The 26,616-nt window shown below is 40.8% G+C and overlaps 3 protein-coding genes and 1 long non-coding RNA gene across 5 annotated transcripts in view; 1 reads left to right on the top strand and 3 right to left on the bottom strand.

Annotated features, from left to right (window-relative positions):
• Window positions 1–1,497, bottom strand: part of LOC131109347 (myosin-16-like) — a 31,141-nt gene extending 29,644 nt beyond the window's left edge. Inside the window, exon 1 of the mRNA XM_058061262.1 lies at window positions 1,312–1,497. Within this exon, the coding sequence (XP_057917245.1) occupies window positions 1,312–1,380 (69 nt within the window). The 5' untranslated portion in view covers window positions 1,381–1,497. The remainder of the gene's footprint in view (window positions 1–1,311) is intronic.
• A 2,354-nt stretch (window positions 1,498–3,851) lies between these two features.
• On the bottom strand, window positions 3,852–8,532 carry pts (6-pyruvoyltetrahydropterin synthase). The gene is made up of 6 exons (XM_058061271.1): window positions 8,321–8,532; window positions 5,973–6,052; window positions 5,438–5,460; window positions 4,925–4,981; window positions 4,648–4,718; window positions 3,852–4,319 (listed from the first exon to the last, which is right to left on the bottom strand). Exons 1-6 carry the CDS (start codon window positions 8,398–8,400, stop codon window positions 4,196–4,198), a joined length of 435 nt encoding a protein of 144 aa, XP_057917254.1. The 5' UTR covers window positions 8,401–8,532; the 3' UTR covers window positions 3,852–4,195.
• On the top strand, window positions 7,313–11,466 carry LOC131109354 (uncharacterized). Its single transcript, XR_009120733.1, has 3 exons — window positions 7,313–7,339; window positions 7,945–8,533; window positions 9,432–11,466. It is a non-coding gene; the product is annotated as an uncharacterized LOC131109354 (long non-coding RNA).
• LOC131109349 (glucagon-like peptide 2 receptor) lies at window positions 9,564–18,432 on the bottom strand. 2 transcript variants are annotated; one of them, XM_058061266.1, is made up of 13 exons: window positions 17,987–18,432; window positions 16,576–16,672; window positions 16,106–16,210; window positions 15,843–15,964; window positions 15,635–15,741; window positions 14,817–14,973; window positions 13,738–13,897; window positions 13,320–13,380; window positions 13,179–13,245; window positions 12,517–12,605; window positions 11,206–11,344; window positions 11,082–11,123; window positions 9,564–10,656 (listed from the first exon to the last, which is right to left on the bottom strand). In XM_058061266.1, the coding sequence occupies exons 1-13, from the start codon at window positions 18,077–18,079 to the stop codon at window positions 10,291–10,293; spliced, it is 1,605 nt and encodes a 534-aa protein (XP_057917249.1). In that variant the 5' UTR covers window positions 18,080–18,432; the 3' UTR covers window positions 9,564–10,290. The 2 variants fall into 2 exon arrangements, with proteins under 2 accessions (XP_057917249.1, XP_057917250.1); XM_058061267.1 differs by having other exon boundaries at window positions 12,517–12,581.
• Between the last annotated feature and the right edge of the window lie 8,184 nt (window positions 18,433–26,616).

Below are 26,616 nucleotides of genomic sequence, written 5' to 3'. Positions count from 1 at the left end.
TTTGTGCATGAAGAATACACAATAAAAAAGGAATTTTTAATGGAAGCATCCACTTAAAGGGGTTAAAGGGTTAAACTTTTTCCACTTTTCTCGCCTATAAATGTAAGTAGAATGTTGTATTCTCGTGTTAAACAATGCCAACGTTTCACATAATAAAGTTTCTGATTTGGAAGTGACCCCCCAAAAAAGTTTGGGATGGCACAGAACGCTCGGTTTGAAAAGGCGTGGTCAAACTGCCCCTTTGTGATGTCACAGAGGGACAGACTTCCTTATATGGGTGCGGCTGTAAGCCATATAAACTCTCCGCCTTCCCACAAGCTCTGCTACTCTGTTTAAAGAGTAGCATAATTTAAATACATTTAAATGTATATTAAAATATATTTCTACATGATATATATTTACAAAATATATATTTTACATGAAAACTATGGTCAAACTCAGTATTTTGCAGCTTTTGATGAAAAGCCATGATTGTGTAGAAGGGTACTCCGACATAGACGCATCATATGCACCACCATAAATATAGTAGTAGTGTTTATGTTAGCTGTTAGCACATATATCACTAATGGGCCTCAGGTGAAAGAACGGCAGGCTGAGGCCCGGCCCCTGGCTGAACCCCGGGTCAGGAAAAACGCCCCGGCTGGCTTTGATCACCGACACATGTCACATTTCTCTAAAAGTCATGCTGCTGACAGGCCGCAGGTCAGGTCCAATAATAAATCTCATCGTTGTGAAGTCATTATAAGAAGAGATGACTGTTGACATTATACAAGTAGTTTATTGTCTCCTGGGAATTGGTTATTGCTCAGGAAGGACTAATTGAAATAGCCGACATAGCTGAATCAAAGGAGACAAGGTGGTTGGGACGATTAATAATAATCTGCACTTTGTCTTGATTCTTTCACTTCAATTTTTTTTTTACCTCCAATAAGTGAGCAAAAATCAGGGTGAGAGGTTGTTATTGCTAAATAGATACACAATCTTTGTTTGAAAAACTGTTTGTGACTCAATTCCGAGTGCAAACGCAAACAACAACTGTATGTTTTCATGTCTTGTTTGCATTTGTGTGCGATGTATATGGGACGGAGACTTGGGTCAACTGAAACACCCACAAGACCCTGCTCTCTGACGCCCCCTATTGAACAAAGACACGCCCCCCCATTTAGGTTTTCAGCCCACAGCAAGGAGGAGTGCTTCTGTCTGATGACAGCAATGCAAGTCACACAAAAACAGGCAGCAATAACAGAAAAGCACAGTGGAAGCGTTTACCCAGCATTCAGGAGGGACAAAGAGGAAGAGGAAGTTTCTTACATGTGCCAGAGGTTTGATGGTGGCTCGGTATTGGTGGAAGTCCGTTTGGATCACACACACTCTCTTCATCCTCACAGCTCCCAGGAGCCCATCCTGTCCTTACCCAAGCAGCCTTTGGGGAGGAAATGAAGTGTGTATTCTCTCTCAGGGTTGTGGGAGAGAATACGTGTGTTATAGACAGAGCGAGAAGGAACAAACTGTAAGGGAGGGGGTGGGTGGGTGGGGGGGTGTAAAGGTGTGTGTGTTACGTGTGTTACGCCTGCTGTCTGACCCCAAGAGGGAGGGTGATGAGCAAAAAAGAAAACACGAACCAACTTGTAGGCCTCCCCTCTTTATCTCATCAGCCAACACACACACACACACACAATGCAAACTAACACAGACAGACAGGCTGCCTCTGCTACTACACAACCTAAAGTAGGTTTTGATTTTTGACCCCCCCCACTCTACATGTCCAAAAGGAGGAGGAAGAAGCAAAGCTTATTAAATCCTACCCCTCCATCTGGTACTTTTACAATCAGTAACTGTTACATTTGTTCACTTCCTGCTTTCCTAATACATATATTTTTTATTTTTGTCACGTACCGAAGTACGAGGTGATATGAGCATCCAATGACATAATGGGTACCATAGTAAGTGTCAATATAGTGATATATATAGCACATCATGACTGGTTCAAGACTCTTCATCCTTGTATTTAGCAAACATCAACTGCTTGTATTGTTTCTTGAATTGGCTCATCGTTGTGCATTGTTTGAGGTCCTTACTCAATCCATTCCATAGTTTGATTCCACATACTGAAATGCTATGGCTTTTTAAACGTAGTCCTAGCATAGAAGTGTTTCAAATGTAGTTCTTCCCTGAGATCATATTTCTCCTCTCTTGTAGAGAAGTATTAGATGACGTTTTTAGGTAATTGGTTATTTTTAGCCTTATGCATTATTTTAGCTTTTAGTTTGAAGATGAACTATATCAGCAAGTTTAAGTACTGTATTTGTGATTTTAGAAATAAGGAGTTTTTGTGTTCGCTGTAGGCGCCATTATGAATTATCCTTACTGACCTTTTACTTCTTGGGGTTCTATTTGTAAAAAATGTAATTTCCAACCATTTTGTGTGTTATGTTGTAGCATGGTTGTTTATACAGTTTGGCTAAATTTGTGCCAAAGTCAAAGTTAATGCTTTTTCGTTCTTTTTTTTTTTTGAGAAGTGATATTTTCATATTTTCCTGAAACCTATGTTCTGCTGCTGCTGACTAAAGAAAGGAAAACAACCTTTTTTTGCTGAAATCAAAATTTTAGACACATTCATCAATGGCTCTGGGGTGAGTTCCGAGTGACTATTTTGTTAAACCCTGAAAGAACATGAACGTCCTGTAGAATGACCATCTTTCAGGAAGGATTCCCCAAACATTTTCTGTTCTCCATAAATACCCTTTGGTGCTTTTCTGCCTACGATGTCTGCAATGGCTGCAAGTCTGTCAGTAAGTCATCACCTCACACCCTCATCTGCGGCATCCGTTGGCCGCAGGCAGCAGGAAATCATGTTTACCTTTCAACATTGGAACATTGACAGCATGGGGCTGATCTTGTTTTATTAAGCAGGTGTATGAAAAGAACAACTCATTTTCATTTTAATCACTCTGACCATGTAAACGTTGTCTTTTAGTCCATTATGGCTACGATTATTGTCTGACAAAGGATCAGTCGGCAGTTTCTGGCTTGTGTAGGTTGCCAGGTTGGACGGATGTCAACATACGTGCACGCAAGTTCAAGAATGTAACCTTTTGCTCTCAGTGGTTAAAAAAAAAAGAAAAAAGAAGCAATTTATGAACATAAATTTAACAGTGGGTCATTAAAACAGCACCAGCCAGTACCATGCAAACAAGTTGGACTTCATTTTCAAGTTTCACATTAAGATGGAGCCAATCACATTAAAAATCTGATAAGCTCTCCTGAGTACTATAGCTTCATTGTAATACCAAATATTTGTACATATTTGGAATTACAGACACACTGTATTCTCAACTCGTTTTTAGATATTGGGCTTTTCAAGGAGGAATGCATTAAAATACAATATCCATACATTCATTCAGAGCTAAAAACAAGGCTAAAAGCGGGGCGGGGCACAGCAGTCAGGTATAAAAAGTTAGACATTAACAACAGATTTAATATTTATATTAAATATTATTATATATTAATTAATAATACATATTTCAAAACATAATGCTGTGGTGTCTTGGTTAGCATCCTTTTAAAATAGACTCAAAACCAAACTATAACCAAGGCAAGTTTTGAAAAAATGTCTGCTGGAGTAGGATGCAAAGTCATGTCAACAATGTCTGAATTAAACTAACTTTGGGATGTGTCGCCACCTAGTGGCTAAATCTATAAACAGTGGTTATGATACTGCAAATGATGGTATCAATCCCACACTATGCAACTTCTTTTCTGTCTATTTTGGCAAGTAATTGTGACATTTGGCACCTCTCCATACAATGTATGTATAGGTCAGTTATATGGTCCGAAAATAACAATTGTGACAATATACACATGTTTAATGATGTATTTTCAGTATTAATACATACTTATACAAGGACACACACAAAGGGGTCAACAATCCCTAATCACAAATGAATTGTACAGGATTAATATTGGTCTATTTAAATTATATTTAGTATAAAAGTGACAATAGAACTGTCATGGTGGAAATAAAAAAAAAGAAATAAGATCTGTCTTTTATGGGATTTTCTCTGCAGAAGGGGGGCCACAAATCTTGTTAATCTGCAACTAGTACCAGACTGAAGACACCCGTGCCGGTCTGGCAAAGATTATTTTCAATCCACGAAACATGAAGCCGTTTATGAACAGCACGTACATATGATTACTACTCTCCTCTGTATATAACAATGTTCTTATCTGTCTCGTGAATTTTTATTTCATAGAGTTTACTTGGTGCGATGGCCTTGGCCATGTTGTCCCATATGTAAACAGCCAGGTTTTCAGTGGTGCTGGGGGAAGAACAAAAAAGGGTTAGCATCAAGTAGTAGCAGTAGCAATAATGATCAAATTCATTTCAAATCGAGCATATGTCCACAAGGTTAAAAAAAAAAAACATAGATGTCAACAGTTGTGGTCATTAAGCACTTGAATGTCATAAATTTGTCATAAAATTTATTAGAACTGTTCTTCATTCAAGATGTAATGATTACATCATCAAATATTAGGTATGTTTTCCCTTCCATGTAAAAGAACAGTTCCAATAAATCATGAAAGCCCAAACTGATGACGAGTAAATGCAAACTTCATACTACAACTGTATTATATAGATATGCCTACCTGGCAACATTGGCAAAGTATGGTACGTCCTTGTCTAGGTTCTTATGATCCAGTGGATTCATGATGACTTCCTGTAGATGGGAATCAATCAATCAATCAAGTGTCTTATTTCTCATCTTATTGTATTGACTTTAGATTTCCAATTAAATAGATAATTAATAACAAATAATTCTAACCAGAATTGGATATGATTACCTCTCGCACACATAATACAATTTTGCTTATTCATTCCTTTAGGTATAATCTTGTTGAAAAAGCCAAAAAAAAAAATTCTTACCTCTATAGACCTCTTCAAGTCCGTCAGGTTCATTACCATACCGGTGATGCTATCAATCTACGCAGAAACACAAAAAGTCAGGCATCAAAGAGTTAAGCACAGACTTGTATCAAAATATATACTTGATATTTAACTCTTAAATGTCCTATTTACTCTTTTTATGGCGCCAATAATGTGTAAATGAGTGTACAGTTGACTATAGGGGTGTTATGTCATGTTTAGAAAGCTCTAATAATGTTAAAAACTGTATTTAGAAGCTCATAAACAAGTTTTCTTTGCTCCAACTACCAAAACATTCCATTTAGAAATAAGGAATCCTACTTCATGGAAAGGGACTTATCATTGTTAGGTCTGGAACTAATTCAGCATCTAATTTAGTCGTCTAATTTAGTTGCGCACAAACACACATTCGCAAAATGTTAGTTAATGTGGCTCAAAATGACGCCACAGTCAAAGCAAAATGGATGTTTGTTGTTTTTAACGGTATTAGACAAAGCAAAGCCTGGTACTCACCTTTCCACGCACGGTTATCTCAACTGCGGACAGAAATGCACACAAAAAGTTAATGCAGCCTCGTTGTTTGTGTAAGAAAGTGTGTGACGATGGTTTACTAGTTGGTGGAGAAAGGCTGGTTGGCAAGCAAATCCTGCAAATTTTGAGGCTTGACACTCAGCAACTGGAAGTTTCAGCTCTCGATGGGATTAAAAGGGCCAAAGACTGGCTAAACCGCTCCGGAATGTTAATGTGCTTCTTCATGAGCCGTTTCTTTGCGGCTGGAAGAGCGATCTCCATCTCGTTTTCAGTGTCTTACCATAATGGTCGGTATATTGCTAGAAAGTGCTGAAATTCTGTCGCTTCAGAAACCATTGGAATAAATTAGATAGTTCAAGACTTCATTACAAATGCTATTGCCGTACAAGGCTTTGTGGTTAAAGAACAAAAACACCCCCCCCCCTCTCTGTTTCACATTAATTGTGAAAATGGTGAAATTAATTATATGTTTTCACTCACGTGTCATTTCCACAAGAGAAATGCAAACTCCACCAACCTTTGTAGTTGTGTCCATGGCCGTTAGGATTGTTGCATTTCCCATAGACCTCTTTATTTTCTTCTTCGCTGAGGTGAACGCTACAAAGCAGATGAAGAACCATGATGGACATTGGCGTGATTAAACACACCGCCGTACGTCAACGATTAAAACAAACTCTAACCCTTCAGACATACGTACCTCAAAGCTAATAAGTGACTTTAATACCACTAGCGCCAGAAGTTCCTGTTTTAGGCAGGCGTGTAACAAAACGGCTTAGTCCCATTTCGGCACGTACCTCAGGTTTTGAAGTCATGTTTGATCATTTTCAGCATCGTAACAAAATGCAAAACATGGAAAAAGACCTGCCGGCGGGTTGTACTTCATTTCGGTTACCTACATCATCATGCCAAATTAAACACACCTGTGGGTGTGCACCACACCCAATACGAGTGCTACACCTGCACACGTTTACTATCTTTCTATCCTCCCGGTCATCAAGCGCTTGGGGACAACATCACCTCACGGATAAGTGCTATTTGGGCTCCTGGTGGTTTATTCCCATAATCGGCCGATGTTTTCTTATTTGAGGATGCCAACTCCTCTTTAGGATGTCCTAGAAGATGCTCGATGATGTCATTGGCTAGTTTGCGTGTTATTGATGTTATTCATTCATTCATTTTTCTACTGCTTATGCTCACTGGGTCGCGGGCGTGCTGGAGCCTATCCCAGCCGTCTTCAGGCAAGAGGCAGGGTACACCCCGGACTGGTAGCCAGCCAATCACAGGGCACATATAGACAAGGAGGATCAAACAAAATGTATTATTTACTTTCATTCATTCATTCATTTTCTACCGCTTATCCTCACTTAAGTCGTGGGTGTGCTGTAGCCTATCCCAGCTGTCTTCGGGTGAGAGGCGGTACACCCTGGACTGGTGGCCAGCCAATCACAGGGCACATATAGACAAACAACCATTCACACTCACATTCATACCTATGGACAATTTGGAGTCGCCAATTAACCTAGCATGTTTTTGGAATGTGGGAGGAAACCGGAGTACCCGGAGAAAACCCACGCATGCACGGAGAGAACATGAAAACTCCACACAGAGATGGCCGAGGGTGGGATTGAACTCTGGTCTCCTAGCTGTGAGGTCTGCACGCTAACCACTCGACCGCCCTTATTTATGTTATATGATGTAAAAAAAAAAAAAAAAACATAACCTCTTGGGAGAGTGAGTAAACATACCCTAATTAAGTATACAACTACAAATAAACTTGCGTCTTGGTTTGGCACGAGGAGAATGACAATGATAAACTTTTAGCTTAAATCAAGGTTGCCGGAGGAGTCTCCGATGATGACAGAAGGAGCCGCTAGATTTGTCAAGGTTTGTTTGTATTTGTATTGAAGTTGTATGCTTAGCTCTTTCAAAATTGTAATCGGTGCACCTGCCAGTGAAGCTACACCTGCGGCTTCAGTGGTTAAAATATTCATCATTAATATGAAAGTGAATAGGGCAAGTTTGCATGTTCTCCCCGTGCATGCATGGGTTTTCTCCGAGTACTCCGGCTTCCTTCCACATTCCAAAAACATGCTAGGTTAATTGGTGACTCCAAATTGTCCATAGGTATGAATGTGAGTGTGAATGGTTGTTTGTCTATATGTGCCCTGTGATTGGCTGGTCACCAGTCCAGGGTGTACAGCCTCTCACCCGAAGACAGCTGGGATAGGCTACAGCACACTCACGACTTAAGTGAGAAAATGAATGAATAAATGAAAGTAAATAATATATTTTGTTTGATCCTCCTTGACTTGTGATTTAAATGTACGTTTGTAGTCCATAATAAAGTCTAATTGTTTGTTTGCAGACAACATGACAGTCATCCCTGCTGAACCAACTAGCATAGACCAGCATATATTGTATTGTATACCAACACAAAAACACAACATATGTACCAAACGTATGCTGATCTATGCCGTTTTTTCGAGCAGGGATGGTCTCATCCGGGACAGGAAGGAGAACCAGGAAGGTGGACCATGTGGTTCAGAGAGCAGCAAAAGAACCGGGCGGTGAAGGCAATTTACCGTAGCCGGCGAGGGTCACTGGGGGACGGTGAGAGTGAGGAGGAAGTGCCGGTGTGGTGCCGCCAACGACAGTTCAGCGTACGTCCGTTAGCTAGTTAGCAAGTTAGCTAGTTAGTTAGTTAGCTAGTTAGCAAGTTAGTGTTTACGATGTTTTAGTGCAGTCTTTGATACCGCCGTCGGATGAACAACGAGGATAAAATACTTTTATGTTCAGTACAGCGGCGACAGCAAACTTTCCATAGAATATCCGCATATCGATACCGTAAAATGACGCTAACAGTACCTATGCAGACGATGACAGGCGCTGAAGCTCTGGACCCGGGTGATGTATCCGACGCGCTCCCCGACGGTGGATCCAGCCATGGCCGGCAGCCGACTGTATAGTGGAGCCAGGAGACAGCGGCTGCGGATAATAAAGGCTTGGGCTGGAGCTCCAGGCCTCTCATGACTCACCCAGCCATTGGCTTAAAGAAAGGGGCGTGCATAGACTCACATGGTATCTGACACGCACATGAGGTTCCCTCGCTCACAATGTGGGAATCATCAACTTCATGGTTGCCTTTCTAGAGAATAATGATCTTTTTCAAAATAGCTTTTTACTCTTAACCCCTTTAGGAAACAGTACAAACATTACTAATGAATGAAGAAGAAGAATGATTAGAATCATACTATTTAATGTACCCTGAATTCCATTCATTTACTATCATTTAATGTTACTCCGTAGTCTATATTACTATATTGGACTACATTATGTAAAAATAACAGTAAACATGAAGTTCCTCAGTGTTACTTGTTGACCATGTTAGAAACAAATCAATCACAATCAAAAAAGGGAAGGCAAAAGAAGAACAGTGATGATAACCATAGAGCTACGGTGTCAGTATAATATGAGCTGTACAATTAATGAAAATATAAATTACATATGGTAGTTTGTCTATATGTGCCCTGTGATTGGCTGGCGACCTTTGCAGGGTGTACCCCGCCTCTCGCCCGAAGACAGCTGAGATAGGCTCCAGCACCCCTTGCGACCCCCGTGAGGAAAAACGGTAGAAAATGAATGAATGAATGAATAAATTACATAAAAACCAAACGGATGCTAACATAAATAGCATAACACCAAAAATACAGTGGCTAATGACGAATGGTAATGGTAATGGTAATGTTCAGTACAGGTACGTCTACCATCACTACCTGTAGAACACCACATGGTGACAGTATTGCTCTGCAAACACCTTCCTGTGCTCCGTGTGTGTCTCCATATTTAGATTTAAACTTTAAAGTGTAGACATAAAACTGCATTAAATGTTCATGAGCATATGCTTAATTTCACGAGTTTTAATCTGAGTTCTAATCTCTGAGTTTGCTCTCTGACATCATCACTCTTCCCTCTGCAGCAGCAGTTGGTGGATAAACCGTCCAAAACATTTCAGGACATGAAGGAAATTCCTTGCCTGGTGCACTTCAATGGTCGAGACCCTCGACTTCTGGCCAAGATTCATCCCAGAGAACGAAAAGGTTGAAGTTAGTTTTAATTTGTGCATACATATTCCATAGCTGGACTGCAAATACAATTCATATTTTCACTGTGCTACAACATTCATGAAAAAAAACGACTTAATAGAAACATGAAAAGCCTGTACAAAACTTTGCGTTTGTTTATAATCACAATCCAAAAAGCAAATACATTGTATTCATAATGACCATTTCAACCCAGATGTTTTGGCATATGGATATTTACGTATACAGTACATGGTCTGCAAAAACAGCAATGCTATATTTTACATGCTAAATGCAAATGAATAGAAATAGGCAATTATACTGTATGCAGTTGATGGGTTTTGAACTGCACGTTGATTTTGAATAGTTGAAAAAAACCTACATTCGTAGCGGTGATGTCAAACCCAAATACTTTCAGTTTACAACAAAAAATAAGAAATTGACTTAATATAAAATGTGCTTATGTACAAAAAGAAGTGTTGGTGAATAAATGACAAAGTAGATTAGAGTAGATTAGGATTCTGAATCAGAGTCACTGCATGGTGTCCAAGTGGTTGACTTCAGTTTCAGGCAGTGTGGGATTGGTCCCAACTCAGTGACGGTGTAAATGTGATTCTGAATGGTTGTCTTTCCATATTTTCCCAGTGATTGACAAACCAGTCCAAGTTGAAGTCAGTTTGGAAGGCTCAACCTCCCACGACCTTGAACAGTATAATCAGTAGAAAATGTTTGAATAGATAAAGAACCCAAGTGCATTCAAAACTCGCTCTCCTCTAAAATCTCCTCCATGGTCTCCCCGAGCGTCATTTCCCCGTCGCTGCTAGATAAGCTCTTCCGGGTCAGCAGCGCGAGGCCTGTTGCGTCACATCCTTTCACGCCATGACATTTAACCTCTTTTAGTCTATTCACTCCACCTCCCTCTTGGCCAGCAACCTGAAGCAGGTGAGGAAGCCTGATGGGAGTCCCATCCTCCTCACAGGATCCCCTCCGCTGGCACTGCGAGCCGTGGCCTCGAGTGCACTTCCAAAGGTGCTTGAGCGGCGCACCCTGAAAACAGCTCCTTAACTGGAAGTTGTTGGTGACCGTGAAAATCTGCCAGCGCTTCTTTAGCTCAGCTTGAACCTAAATGCAAACAAACAGAACATTTTTACATAGAAAGATTCCTGCAGTAATAAAGGCCATGGAAGGCCAGGAGAAGAAACTCTTATTGCAGGAAAGAAGTCTGTATTTTCTCATGCAGACAGGAGAAAGAGCAGGAAAGAGGCACAAACTAGAAGAAAGAAGGCATGGACGGTGTGGAAAGACGGAATTGCTGACCAGAACTTCTCATTTTGGGTATTATGGTTAATTACTACAAGAGAATCTAAGTGAAAATCCAAGAGTCAACAGAGATTACTCCAGAAAGTTTATTATTATTAACACATAGCTTGCGGTGTGTTTATGGCACATTCACAAAAATGATGTGTTCCACAAATTTCAAAATTTGACCAGTTTAGTTACCAGTTTAGTGTCTTTAATAATCTGTAATTTAGTGTATGGAACCATACCTCTCCGTTAGCGAAGCAATACAACACTCCAACCAGGAAACCCTGAATAGAACAGATTGACTTGTAACTCGGGTTTAATTACTAATAAAACAACCAGGTATACAATCAGTTGTAGTATTCTTACCTGGAAAGAACTGATGGTGAGATTGATAAAGTCCCGAGCGTATCGACTGCTCCCCGTCATACATTCATCAACGAGCACTGTGAAGACAACTTCATGGATTCCCAGCAGTGGAATCAGCACCAGCGTTGCTCTGGCTAAGCTGACAATGAATACAACCAAGTTTAATTTATACAATAAATCCCTTATTGGGATATCTACACGGATATGATTGAAATACAGTAAACCTCGGATATATCGGATTCAATTGTTCCCACTGGTTTTGTCTGATATAAGCGAAATCCGTTATATGCGTATACCGGAAAATGTCAGTTTTACGCATATATCGGATTTATATCCGTTATAAAAAGGCACTTCCTTGACTATGTTTCCAATGTACCTGGACGCGCAGGTAACGCTGCAAACGCTGCAAATGACGTCGTATAACGGCCTGTCACGATTCGGCGAATCGGAGCGCCACGATGCGGCCATCCGATATATGCGAGGGAAATTTAATGGAAATGCATTGGAACGGGACTGGAGATTTTGTCCGAAATAGGCGAAATCCGTTATAAAAAATCCGATATATGCAATGAATTTTTATTGGAAATGCATTACAGAAAAATTGGTTCTTTTTTAGCTGTCCGTTGTGAGCGAAATTCCGATATATCCGAGTCCGATATATCCGAGTCCGATATATCCGAGGTTTACTCTAATGCGGAATCGGATGATCAACAAGCTCTTTATTGCAAAGAAATGGCAGTGACCATCGGCAGTAACCAAGTAACCATTTATTCATTCATTCATTCATTCATTTTCTACCGTACACCCTGGACTGGTCGCCAGCCAATCACAGGGCACATATAGACAAACAACCATTCACACTCACATTCATACCTATGGACAATTTGGAGTTGCCAATTAACCTAGCATGTTTTTGGAATGTGGGAGGAAACCAGAGTACCCGGAGAAAACCCACGCATGCACGGGGAGAACATGCAAACTCCACACAGAGATGGCCGAGGGTGGAATTGAACCCTGGTCTCCTAGCTGTGAGGTCTGCGCGCTAACCACTAGACCACCGTGGCGCTCCAAGTAACCATTTATGATTATGATAATTTTTTTAATCCGTCAATGTTTTTTCTCCATGTCCCCTAGCGGGCACCATAATTTATCACGAGACTAAGAGGGCAAAAATAAAACAAGAACAGGCTGACATTTGAATTAGGGCTGTGCATGATCAAAACTTGAAGGTTAAGTCCCGTGCTGCTCAGGGTTACCCTCCTGCGCTAATGTAAACTGGGAAGTTGTTGTCGTCCGTTTCTGAGCACATACCTGTATCTGTAGTCGGTAAATTTCACCTGATGCGCCCTCAGCTTGGACAGCAGCAGCAGCAGAATCTTGATGAATATAAAGAAAATGATCTGCAACGCAAATTAAAGCTGTTTTGACATTCTACTTGTAGAATATCCAATGCTTTCCATATCACAAGGACTCACATGACCCAAGTGTTAAACGCGGTGTGAAATCACAGTGAAATGAACTTGATGTCACGCACCGTGGGACGTAAGTCACATGGAAATGTTGAACATTTCTCATCAGATTGGAGGTTTTTCGTAACACGACATGTGACGTTGTACTTTCATCATTACGAGTTAATACTCCCGATATACGCAACCGATAACGTTTGTGGCGTTACGACTTTTTGACCCCCATAAAATAATGCAATTTAATTTTTTATAAAATTTACTATTTATTTTTACCCCATTATGTTAATTTGTTATTGTCTCACCATTATAAGTGTATGTGACCTTTGACATTGGTGTTTATTTTTATCCCATTACCAAGTTTATGATGCTTAAAATAGCATTTTTCTTTTTAGCATTACTGATCCAGGTACTAATTTGGCTTTGACCCCCTCCTCACCTCAAACACCCCACACACACAACAATAAAACAATTAAGTAAACACAATATGTGAGATAAACCAGGACATACCAGCACTGCTAACGTAATGGGGCCTTTTATTATCCACCAGAACCATCTGTTCACAATGGACCAGCACCTTAGAAATAAAATTGGCTCTTAATCTTTGTAGAATTTCTAGCTTTTCCACAAAGCGGGTGACTAAGCACTTACTCTGTGTTTTCATATAAAATCTTCACAACCGTCCATGGAGTCACAAAGAAGAGAGGTGTTCCTGAAAGTCAAAAACAGCACAAATAAAAGTTTCAATGACAATGGAATTGAACATGCATTGAGTTATTGGAATGAAGGGTCCAACATTACTTGAAGAAACATTGATTGAGTCATATTGCAATACCGAAAATGACCCAAAAATTGTGAAAGTGTCCTTTAAAGTCTCAAATCAACTTCAAGGTCCAAAGGTCATAATGCCTAACATCAACAAATTCAGCCAGCATTAAAAAGTACAAATCTTATTCAAAAGAAGGACTAGCCTGAACATGACCTTTAGGAAAAGAAGAGCAAGGTCCAGGAAGTGATACTGACAGCTAGTTCAAAACCTTCAAATAAAATATAAGCCAAAAGGTCATACCCCATCCTAACAGCATGTAATTCTTTAGCAGACGTCGTTTGGTCATCACAGCGGTGAATAGCAGCGTGTGCAGAAAAATAGCTTCCACCAACAGCCAGAAGTAGTTACAGGCCACAAAATACTCCATGGCCACTTTGGAGAGTTTGCACATGAGAGCTATCTGTGGAGGAAAAAGTTTAGGTTGAGCCAAAAACATGGAAAGCAGCTCAAGTCATGGGTGTCTGATGCAGGGGCGTCTGATACAGGGGCTTCTGATGCAGGGGTGTCTGATGCAGGAGTGCCTGATGCAGGGGCTTCTAATTCAGGGGCGTCTGATGCAGGGGCGTCTGATGCAGGGGCGTCTGATGCAGGGGCGTCTGATGCAGGGGCGCCTGATGCAGGGGCGCCTGATGCAGGGGCTTCTAATTCAGGGGGATCTAATTCAGGGGCGTCTAATTCAGGGGCGTCTAATTCAGGGGCGTCTGATGCAGGAGCGCCTGATGCAGGGGCGTCTGATGCAGGGGCGTCTGATGCAGGGGCGTCTAATTCAGGGGCGCCTGATGCAGGGGCGCCTGATGTAGGGGCGTCTAATTCAGGGGCGTGTAATTCAGGGGCGTCTAATTCAGGAGCGTCTAATTCAAGGGTGTGTAATACAGGGGCGTCTGATGCAGGGTCGTCTAATTCAGGGGTGTCTGATGTAGGGACATCTAATGCAGGGGCGTCAAATTCAGGGGCGTCAAATTCAGGGACGTCTAATGCAGGGGCGTCTAATGCAGGGTGTCTCATTCAAGGGCGTCTAATGCAGGGGTGTCTGATGCAGGGGCTTCTGATGCAGGGACGTCTGATGCAGGGGCGTCTGATGCAGGGGCGACTAATTCAGGGGCATCTAATTCAAGGTCGTCTAATGCAGGGGCGTCTAATGCAGGGTTTTATTAGCACCATCACATTCTAAAAATAGCAATTAACAAGAAAACCAAAACAACAGCAAAAATAGGAAAACCAGGATTAAGTTTACCAAAATCAAGTAAACATAATAAGAAAAAAAAATCAATTTAACAAAATGCAGTCATAATGTTTTGTCTGTAAGATGTGATGGGTACCGTAGAACTTGAATAGGAGTTCCATCCAGGGTCGTCTTTGGGTAGGTTGGAATACATAATGTACAGTACAATTTCCTTAGAAATGACAGCAACGGCTCTCAGGATGAATGACACAAACAAATTCATGTGGATGTAGTTCCTGGTACAGTGGAGCTTCCTGATAAACACACAAGCCAGACACTCATTCATTGTTATGCAACAGGGGAGTCAGTGCTGAAGGTAAATGCTGCTATTTGGAGAGATGATGGTTAGCTTCCTGCTATAACAGCTTTTTTTTTTCCATAGGCTGAAAACAAAAAGATGAATATGAGACCTGAGATCTTATGTACAGGTATTTACATATATTTACAAGCGAATAAAAGTACTAGGGTGGCACGGCGGGCGAGTGGTTAGTGCGTAGACCTCACAGCCAGGAGGACCAGGGTTCGATTCCACCCTGGGCCATCTCTGTGTGGAGTTTGCATGTTCTCCCCGTGCATGCGTGGGTTTTCTCCGGGTACTCCGGTTTCCTCCCACATTCCAAAAACATGCTAGGTTAATTAGCGACTCCAAATTGTCCATAGGTATGAATGTGAGTGTGAATGGTTGTTTGTCTATATGTGCCCTGTGTCCAGGGTGTACCCCGCCTCTCGCCCGAAGACAGCTGGGATAGGCACCCCCACGACCCTCGTGAGGAAAAAGAGGTAGAAAATGAATGAATGAATAAAAGTACTGCAGTAGATATGAAAAGAATGAATGAGGGGTTAATGGAATAACACATCCAAAACTCCATTGTAAATAAAACTAAATAAAACTAAACCATTCCCATCGCTACTGACCTCAACATAGCCATAAGGAGCGTTGCTAACGTGAGGGAAGACAATGACAGAGAGTAGCCAATAACGGAGATTAGCCGCAGGGCAGTTTGCCGAAGCATTTGCTCTTCCTGGACAAAAAAAACACACACACGGAACAAGAAAACAGAATAAACACAAGGCGACCTTCAGCACAAGGTCATCCTCATCAGTCATTTTAGTCCTTCCTCACCTTATCTTTGAAGTAATGGTCCCCCTGACATTCCGAGTCATCCCTCCAGGGCTCGGAGGAATTCCGCTTCTGTCGCCATCTCCCATTTTCCAAGCATTCTCGATGCGCCCTCCTGGAATTATCTGCGACAAATTGCCATCAAAAAGCATCTGTTGTTATCTTATGATCAGTACTCATGACAGAGCAGTACACCTCATGTGAGAGGAAAGTCGGTGGTAATACTCAGCGGGGCGTTCACGTCATGCGGTGATGTTGAACATTACCCTTGTTGATCCACGGTAAGTAGGCGGGGCAGGGGACCGACACATTCCCAGGACGTGAATGTGGCCAGCACACAAACGTGTCAAAGGTTCCCCTGCAGTAGATTCCTGCATAACATCATCATTATTGTCTATTAGCAGTAATAAACACAGAGTGATTCATATAAAGAATGTTTCAAGACAATTGCCGTAACACTTTTTGCAATACTTCACTTTTTTTTGCAGTAAAGCGATGTATTTCTGCACGTGTTTTTACCACAAGATAAGACTGTTGATAAAATATTATTGTTGAAATATTTTTGCAATGATTGTGTTTACACTGTTTAGATATACAGTAAAGTCTCGTTATATCGTTATTGTCGGGAGTCGGAAAAAATATCGATATAACCGGACTGTCGATATATCCGATCCTGCGCCGAACTGCATTAAAAGTGGGCAATAATGCACTGCATGCTATGAAGTGTCAAGCTCACCAGTAGTCGGTAGTGTGCTTGATGTCAGGGTTGTATTGCAGGCCTCCCAGTAGTCGGTACGCTTCGCTATAAGATTTTGGAGCATTGAGCATGTTATCTTCCATGTGCAGCAGTAAAAAAAAAAAAAGAGAAAAAACAGAATCATACAGGGAATCTTTGCCATGTGACCTGCAGAGATACTGCAGAGGGGTGTCCAAATCTTTCCACAGCAAAAAGAAAAATGAAAGATTTCATACAATATTTCCAACTTTCACACTTGAGTCAAGTGTATTTTGAGCACAGAGTAATATTATTACACTTGATATACAGTTTGTGCCATTGTAAATGACCCATTTGGATTAGCTTTCACTTGACGTCATGCTCTGATGTTTATTTAAAGATTCGCCACTGTGGGTTTACAGGGCAGAGAAGGTAGGTGCAATGACCACATGACCTAAACCCTTTGTTTGTTCACTGTAAATAGGAAAATGAATAGCAGACAACACAAAACATGAGTCTCCATTACAGTGCTGCAGCATCATAAATTATGTAAAAGCTTTAATAATATTAAACATTTGTATCATAATAAATTCCCTTTTTAAAAATGCTACTTTTACTTCATTTACTTTTTTACTATTAAAAAATATATAGAAATAGCGTTTGACATTTTGCATTTATTGATCAACCCATCCTGCAGCACTGCATACAGATGATGTTGAAATATTACCAGTTACCACTAGATGGCGGTAGTGCCCTCCGTTTACTATGCATCTGCCACCTCATGACCCTTTTAATTATTGGCATTTTCACTTTATATTGTTTTTCCAGCCAAATTGCATTGAAAGAAGCCAAAATGCAAATGTATAACTATTGTACAATTCTAATGTTATATTAATCATGAATAGCAATTTATTGTTATATTAATTATCCATTAATAAATTCTAAAAAAAATAATCATTTGGAATTGAACTTTTCAAAATTGATAACATTAAAAAGTACAAGTATAATATAAAATTTTAACAAATAATAACATAAATTGAAATATAAACAACAACAAAATTAAATATATATTTTTTACACATTAGTATGGGGAAAACGTTCTGGGAATAACATGGAAAATATTATGAAAATAAATTCATGATAAAATTCATAAAATATTATGAAAATAAATTCATAATATTTTGAGTAAAAAATTAGCAAGAAAAAAACAACAGCAGAAATGGGAAAAACTATACTAATTTTGAGAATAAAGTCAAAATATAAGCAAAAGAAAATGTAATTTAAGAAGATTTGAAAAATACAAAAAAACATTAAAAATGAGGAAAAAAGACCAAACACTAGACTATATTTTTCTTTTTCACCTACAAGTTGGGATTTCAGTTTTCTTTAAATATTAACAAGAAGCAACAATAAGTTGCAGAATTTGACTTACTTGGCGGTTGCAGATTATAAAAAGGAGCACGAGGAGTCTCCCTCTCGCTGTAGCCCAGGTCCTCCTGTTCAGGCTCCACAGCAGGGATGGCATAGCGTTTGCGTGGTTACATTTAAACTGTTTCCATTGCAAATAGTTTCCCACTTTCCAAAGTCACGAGACTGTCACTCATCTCCTCGGAATGCCACCATGAGCACCTCAGGTCCAGTTAGTCTGATGTTGCAGCACTTGAATGACATTGCAGCAGCATTCATGGTGAAATGTCCAAGAATGAAGAAGATGTCCATATCCATAATCTTCTTCCCCCCGATGCAAGTGGACTTCTCAGGCTGAGAAGACAGCAAGTCTGCTTCTCATTTCAGTTGAGCGAAGAGAGTGCGTGTAGATCCAACAGATGGCCTCTCCCAAATGTCCTCCTCTCACCGATCACGATAAGGCCCAGGAGATTCAGGAACTAACCCTGTTGTCCAGGGTGGGGGGTGGGGGTGCACATTCTAATATTCCAACTTGTAGCCCGATATAGGAGAACAAGCCACCTGCACTAGAAGAGAAATAGCCCCTCCCCTTGCACACAGTAACTGGACATCACACAGAAAGTCTGCCAATAAAGGGATATGAATGTAAAGTAACTAAAACTATAACTGATTTATTATTGTCCAACTTCAGCTTCTTCATATGTCTTCATATCATGAACGTGACAGACTCCATCGCTGGTATAATATTCTAATTTTATTCCAGGACCATGTGCACCAATCATACTTTAACTGTGATGCATGAAGGCACCATTGAAATCCAGTTATTTCCGGCTCTATAAGCATAACAATCCCTTACGAAAAGAAAATATATTTATCAATATATTACTTTAAATATATTGTATTATATTATAATACATTATTTTTCCAATACATTATATATTATAAATACATGGAATAATATATTTTTGTACATATATTATACAATATATTATATATTCATGTAATATATGGCAATATATTGCAGAATATACAAATGATTGCCGCTTTCAATATATTGAAATATATTAAATCCAAATATATAATATATGAGTTTATATATCCTAAATTATATGCAATTTTATATATTAAAAATATAGTCCTTTTTTGGTCTTGATCGCAAGATATTTTTTATATGTATCAATATATACACATATATGATCTATGCATATATTGCAATATATTGGAAAATATAAACATAAGATCCCATATATGGAAATATTTACTATATTTATTATTATATTTGTCAATATACTGCAATATATTTTTTTTCCATAAGGGATATACCACTGTAATGGAGCCATATGTCTACATTTGGGCTTCTCATGAGAGACAATAAAGACGATGATGTGAACGGGGAAAAAAACATACATCAAGTATATTGGATTGCAGCGTGGGATGAACCAATGCACAATAAAGCAGGTGGAAACGGACATAGCTTCAGGGTGGAAGGTGTGTGGAGTGGGGTTCCCAATAAACGGGGGTTCTAAGTGTATTGAAGTTAAGTGAAGAAAGCGTATTGGGACCCCCCGACTGAGAAGGTGCTATTCAAGTTTTAATGCCAAAGAATGTAACGTCATCTGTAATCGTTATCAGAAGAGGCTGCAATATACAGGTATATAGCCATATGGATTTCACCCCCCCACATAATATATACATATCACATAATAATGATTTATGCTTGCGTGCATACCAGAGGATAACCGTAAACATCAAATCTTACCTCACTTGTCTTGATTTACTTGACCTTCCAAGAAAGTGTGGCGCTAACCCTAGACAAGTTGTAAATATGTTGTTTTAATGACCGGGTGTTCCTTCATTCGGTGCCTCTTGTTTCTGCCTGGTCTAGCTACCATGCACTTCTTTGGGTATATTTGGACGAATGAACCTATCCCACCTTTCTTTAGAGTCGACTTCGCCGTTTTATTGGTGGTCTCTCTTGCCACATTTTCTTCTGGTTTGTATTTTTCCTCTGCTTTTATTTCCTGATCCTTTGTTATGGTGCTTTTTCTTCTTTTGGATAGTTTCGGTTTTTGTATTATGGACTATAAAAGTGGCTGCTGTGTGACTCCTCCACTCTGGGGTCTGACCTCATAAATAAAGGTAGTACTCCAGTTGGTGTACTACCTTAAAATGAAATATGGTCAGCACTCTAAACCAGGGGTCTCAAACTCAATTTACTTGGGGGGGGGGGGGGGGGGGGGGGGGGGCACTGGAGCTCGGGTCTGGGTGAGACTGGGCTAAAAAAACAAACAAAAAAAAACGCATTTATTAAAAACAAAAAAAATTATTAGAGCCCTGTAGACATGACAAAACACGACTATAGTCACATTTATACTCTTTTTATTTACAACATATTGCGCAACTGCAGGGTCTTGAGACACATGCTAACTCGCAAACTAGAGAGCTAGCGACCTAAACGGTAGCCTTCAAGTTGTTTCCTTTAAACTTAAATAGCCAAAAACTTACCACTTCCACACGCATAGGGAGGATAACTATTAACAGTTATTTAACCTTTAACATGAACATTAATCAAACGTAATAATTTTTTCTGGGTACATGATACCATACAGCATCCATATCAAACTTGCGCGGGCCGCACTAACATTAAACTTTTATATCAAGGCGGGGGCCTCAAAGTAGTGTCCTGCGGGCCGCATGTTTGAGACCCCTGCTTTAGGATGATCTAAAATTACGTGACTCACTAAAATCAGTAAAGATTTTTGCACTGTAATGAAGGGCGGCATCTAACCATTACAGCGGTGCCTTTGTAACAATTTTTTTTTGTTTTTTTGGTTAGCATCATTACTCCGTTCCAAACCAAAACGGTCTTGATCCAAGGCGCATTTCCCATAAAATATTTATAAAATATATAAATTTGCCGCGTGTTTGAGACCCCTGCTCTAAACTAAATTATTGGTTACAGATAAATCAATTATTACTAATATAAATAAGAGTCTAACACTGCATGTCTAAGTTTTATACAATATAAGAGGAATTTATGAAGCGCACTTTTATTCTTACAATATGCTGGTTTACATACATTTCAAAAACACATGTAAGTTCAGTGGAGTCAAAGGTCAAAGGGGTCGGCCTCAGAGACACACGCATCTCATGTATCTCACCTTGTCGCTCAGCTGGACCTTCTCACGCAGCTGCAAGTGTTTACCATCTTCTACGAATGTGTTAGGAAGTGTTTAGCAGACCTGGACGGCGCTATGTGGAAGGCTAAACATGTTGTACTGCAGATGCATAAACTGTTTGGCTCTACACTGCTGCTTTTGGGGAGCCGGGCCGTTTCCTCTTTTTTTCTGATGAATACAACACAAAAGTGCTGAAATTGCTGCTCAAGCCCGTGTAGTTTTAATTGCAGTTCTAATTATTACAGTACATGAGTGTACCGCGTACATGCAACATGTTTATTCTAAGTGATAATGGAGGGGAGATCCTGGGATCCTGGGATAATTGCTCCCTTCAGTCGGAAAAACAAACAGGCGATGGCCGCTATCAGAGCCTATGGATGCTCAGGAACATCTTGCCTGGGTCAACAACGAACACAGCTCAAGGCGCCGCATCGCTTGGTCACCAAACAACAGCATCAGCACCACATGAAGCCCGAGGAAATCGAATCACTGAGTTTCATCTCCTCTCAGCGTGGTCAGAATTCAAGGAAGTGAGCGCTTTCGGGAAAACATGTTAGCTGTTTATGACATTTTTCACTCCTTAGAATTATGAAGCGGGCGGCACGGCGGTCGAGTGGTTAGCGCGCAGACCTCACAGCTAGGAGACCTGGGTTCAATTCCACCCTCTGTGTGGAGATTGCATGCGTGGGTTTTCTCCGGGTACTCCGGTTTCCTCCCACATTCCAAAAACATGCTAGGTTAATTAGCGACTCCAAATTGTCCATAGGTATGAATGTGAGTGTGAATGGTTGTTTGTCTATATGTGCCCTGTGATTGGCTGGCAACCAGTCCAGGGTGTACCCCGCTTCTCGCCCGAAGACGGCTGGGATAGGCTCCAGCACCCCCCACGATAAACGGTAGAAAATGAATGAAAGAATGAATGAGTTCTCCTCCTATTTTGTGTGGAAGTGGTAACTTTTTGGCTTCTTATTTTGTCTTTCCCCACCCTCGGCCATCTCTGTGTAGAGTTTGCATGTTCTCCCCGTGCATGCGTGGGTTTTCTCCGGGTACTCCGGTTTCCTCCCACATTCCAAAAACATGCTAGGTTAATTGGCGACTCCAAATTGTCCATAGGTATGAATGTGAGTGTGAATGGTTGTTTGTCTATATGTGCCCTGTGATTGGCTGGCTACCAGTTCAGGGTGTACCCCGCTTCTCTCGCCCGAAGACGGCTGGGATAGGCTCCAGCACCCCCCACGATAAACGGTAGAAAATGAATGAAAATGAATGAAAGAATGAATGAGTTCTCCTCCTATTTTGTGTGGAAGTGGTACCTTTTTGGCTTCTTATTTTGTCTTTGCCCACCCTCGGCCATCTCTGTGTGGAGTTTGCATGTTCTCCCCGTGCATGCGTGGGTTTTCTCCGGGTACTCCGGTTTCCTCCCACATTCCAAAAACATGCTAGGTTAATTAGCGACTCCAAATTGTCCATAGGTATGAATGTGAGTGTGAATGGTTGTTTGTCTATATGTGCCCTGTGATTGGCTGGCGACCAGTCCAGGGTGTACCCCGCTTCTCTCGCCCGAAGACAGCTGGGATAGGCTCCAGCACCCCCCACGACCCTCGTGAGGAAAAGCGGTAGAAAATGAATGAATGAATGAATAATTATGAAGCCAGAAATATATTATATTGCAATAAAAATGGCTGCTGCACTGTGTGGGGGGGGGGGTGCATGGCTTTTTTACGAGAGGCTGTATCTTCTTAAACAGGACTATATAAGGAGCACGTACTCTAAAATGTGTTGATGAGCGGTGCAAGCGTACAGAAGCCAGACGTTTGTGAGATGTTTGGGGAAAAAAAAAAAACGTCAACTGGAACGTGAACCAGTGAGACGATAAAAGGATGAAGCGGTGTCCCCAATTCCAATTCATACTTATTCCAGTTCCAGTTCTTCCAAACATGAAATGCATAATTTGCATAATGCAAATGTGCAATATTTCCATCACTGCCTCTATTACTATACAATACAATACACTCATATGCGACTTTACTCATCTGTATACACCAGTCATTATTTGCCCAAGACCCATTCATCATTGCACTAAAATTAATATATCTGCAATATGTCTGCTCCTGCATATGCTCCTGTGCAATATTATGTATGTGTATATTTGGATATCTTGTATATATCTTGTTAAATTGTCTTTTAACTTGACTACTGCACTGAAAGGAGAAGCTCTCCAATCTTGTTGTATAATGACAACGTATAATGACAATAAAGGCCATTCCATTCCATTCCATTCCATGACAGAAAGATCCTAGAGTGTGGATTATTTTTTATTAAACTAGTTGCTTCCTTACCGGGTTGGTGCATGGGCTTCACAATAAAGTCATTCAGCACACAAAGCTATAGTGTGATTCACAGGAATGGTTTGTTCAAAACAAACACAGGTATCCTTGACTTGCACACCGTATTTCCTGGTCTGACTCATTAGACTGGGGGGGTAAATATAGGCCTACTCAGAACAAGAAAGATGGAGACCACACCAGACTTTTCAAGTAGACAGCAGTCACATGTAAGCAGCAGACAAGTCATTTGTCTGACTCGAGACCCCATTATATACCCCATATAGTAGGTATACCCCATATAGGTATATATATTATTAGCTAATTTTGTCTTAGCTGTGGACATCTTTGTCCAAACCGACTTAGCACAGCCACTTTTCAAATATAGCCAAAGGACAATGGCTGGTGAGGAACCTAACAGGGCTGTGACACAGGACTCAACCCTCTTAACTCCGCTCAATAGCTCTATTTGTTCTTAAAGGGGGGGGGGGGGGGGGGTGAAAATACAGCCCAACCTGCATGCAACCCCTCTTTACTCTGCTGTACTCTTTCATTTTCATTTACCAGACTTCTCGTTGTTCTCATACATATTTAGGGGTAGACCTTTTAAATGGGATTATGTGATTGGGTACCATGTAAAAAATGGCGGTTAAAGCTGCAAGGATGCATCTTCAAGTCCAAGTTTCAGCCCGTCAACGTCATATTTCTTTCACTGTAGTTTAGTATGGAAATGGCCATGTCTACATTGTAAAATTGAAAAACATTGTAAAATTATGATTTATTCTCATTATATTCATTTTGACCTTATTATTGTAAAATGAGGCTGCTCGAGTGGTTAGCGCGCAGACCTCACAGCTAGGAGACCAGGGTTCAATTCCACTCTCGGCCATCTCTGTGTGGAGTTTGCATGTTCTCCCTGTGCATTTATGGGTTTCCTCCCACATTCCAAAAACATGCTAGGTTAATTGTTGACTCCAAATTGTCCATAGGTATGAATGTGAGTGTGAATGGTTGTTTGTCTATATGTGCCCTGTGATTGGCTGGCCACCAGTCCAGGGTGTACCCCGCCTCTCGCCCGAAGACAGCTGCAATAGGCTCCAGCAACCCCCGCAACCCTCGTGAGGAAAAAGCGGTAGAAAATTCATAAATGAATGAATATCATATTATCTGTAAAATATGGTGGTGGTAGTGTGATGGTCTGGGGAAGTCCACAACTTAGCACAGTTGCAGGTGATGCTTCTGGTTGGGTATATAATATAGTATATGAATATTAGGACTGTCAATTGATTAAAATATTATTTGAAAATTATTATTTATTATTTATTTATTACTTATATATAATTAATTATTATTTATTTGAAAATAAAATAGAATATCTTTTATCGATCTAACACTGCAGAGACTCTCCTTACCGAGCATTTTCGTGGCCCCCGGTGAATAAAACAAAGAAGTTACCATTGAAAATGTTCAATTGTCCATGAAAAAAAGACAAGATAAATTTAATGTGGCCATAAAAGAAAGTTTCCCCTAGAATAAAACAAGCCAAATACGTTATTGTCTGGCTGGACCACACGTGTCCTTCTAGGGAGGCCTGCATCATATAAAGCTGTTGCCCTGAGCTAAACATACACAAACAGTAGCCGTATACGATGTACACAGAGCCCCAGCAGATGGTTCCATGCTAATGATTAAAAGCATCCCAGACACACAGTAGGGATGGAACCGGAGCGTCACTATGGAGCGTCTCTGCTGCAGTAGCTTTTTACAGTGACATGGACCAGAATGACAGTGGTGTCGTCTTAACGTCAAGCAGGGCTGGAAGGGTTGTATCTCAGAGTTTATTTTCAAATCAATAGAAATGGCGGTGGGGCTGGGGGGGGAGTCAGCCAAGTTTACTGAGTTTGCTTTTATTAACGTATTAAACAATTCAAATAAGCTTGAGATAATAAAGCTACACAAGCTGCTGTATCGCAGTGACGGAACCAGAGCGATGAAGTTAACGGTGCTGTTTATGAGTTTTAATGCAGGGCGAATACTGCAAATGAATCGGAGAATGGATGACAAGGAGCAAAGCACAGACATGAATGAGGTCATTTTGACTGCATTGAATGAAACAGGGGCGGCACGGCGGTCTAGTGGTTAGCGCGCAGACCTCACAGCTAGGAGACCGGGGTTCAATTCCACCCTCGGATGGACCTACGGACAGCAGAATTCATGGTTCCATTTATCATAGCAAGGTCTTCCAGGTCCTGAAACAGCAAAACAGCTGCAGACTACCACCACCATATTTTTGTGTTGGTATGATGGTCTTTTTGGCTGCACGGCGGTCTAGTGGTTAGCGCGCAGACCTCACAGCTAGGAGACCAGGGGTTCAATTCCATCCTCGGATGGACCTACGGACAGCAGAATTCATGGTTCCATTTATCATAGTAAGGTCTTCCAGATCCTGAAACAGCAAAAACAGCTGCAGACCATCACACTACCACAACCATATTTTTGTGTTGGTATGATGGTCTTTTTTGGCTGCACGGCGGAGTTTCCATGTTCTCCCCGTGCATTCGTGGGTTTTCTCCGGGTACTCCGGTTTCCTCCCACATTCCAAAAACATGCTAGGTTAATTGGCCACTCCAAATAGTCCATAGGTATGAATGTGAGTGTGAATGGTTGTTTGTCTATATGTGACCTATGATTGGCTGGCCCGCCTCTCGCCCAAAGACAGCTGGGATAGGCTCCAGCACCCCAGCGACCCTTGTGAGGAAAAAGCGGTAGAAAATGAATGAATGAAACCGAGGTTGGAAACCAGATGGAGATGACAGACACATTTTTGCAAACAAAAGAATTGGAAGCAATTGTGGAACAAAGATATGCATTCTGTGATATACGGAATAATTACCAACATCACTCCTCACGCTCACCAATCACACGTCGTTACGAAAGGACAAAAAGACATATAGACAACTCAAGATGAAGAAAAGTATCAAGTTTGATGATGGATGATGAAGTTGACTTTTTGATAATATATGGACCTTTACCTGTCAATCCATACGATCCAAAACTGTCTAATTTTAGCCAAATGAATACCAACGGGCTGCTGCTTTTAAAAGTCAGTAGTCCCAAATGCGGCATCTTTCCGAATGTGCCTATACCAGATG

Source organism: Doryrhamphus excisus, chromosome 22 (genome assembly GCF_030265055.1).
Source record: "Doryrhamphus excisus isolate RoL2022-K1 chromosome 22, RoL_Dexc_1.0, whole genome shotgun sequence".
NCBI lineage: Eukaryota > Metazoa > Chordata > Actinopteri > Syngnathiformes > Syngnathidae > Doryrhamphus > Doryrhamphus excisus.
Note: the sequence above shows the minus strand (reverse complement) of the source record. Positions and strands in the feature narration are given on the sequence as shown.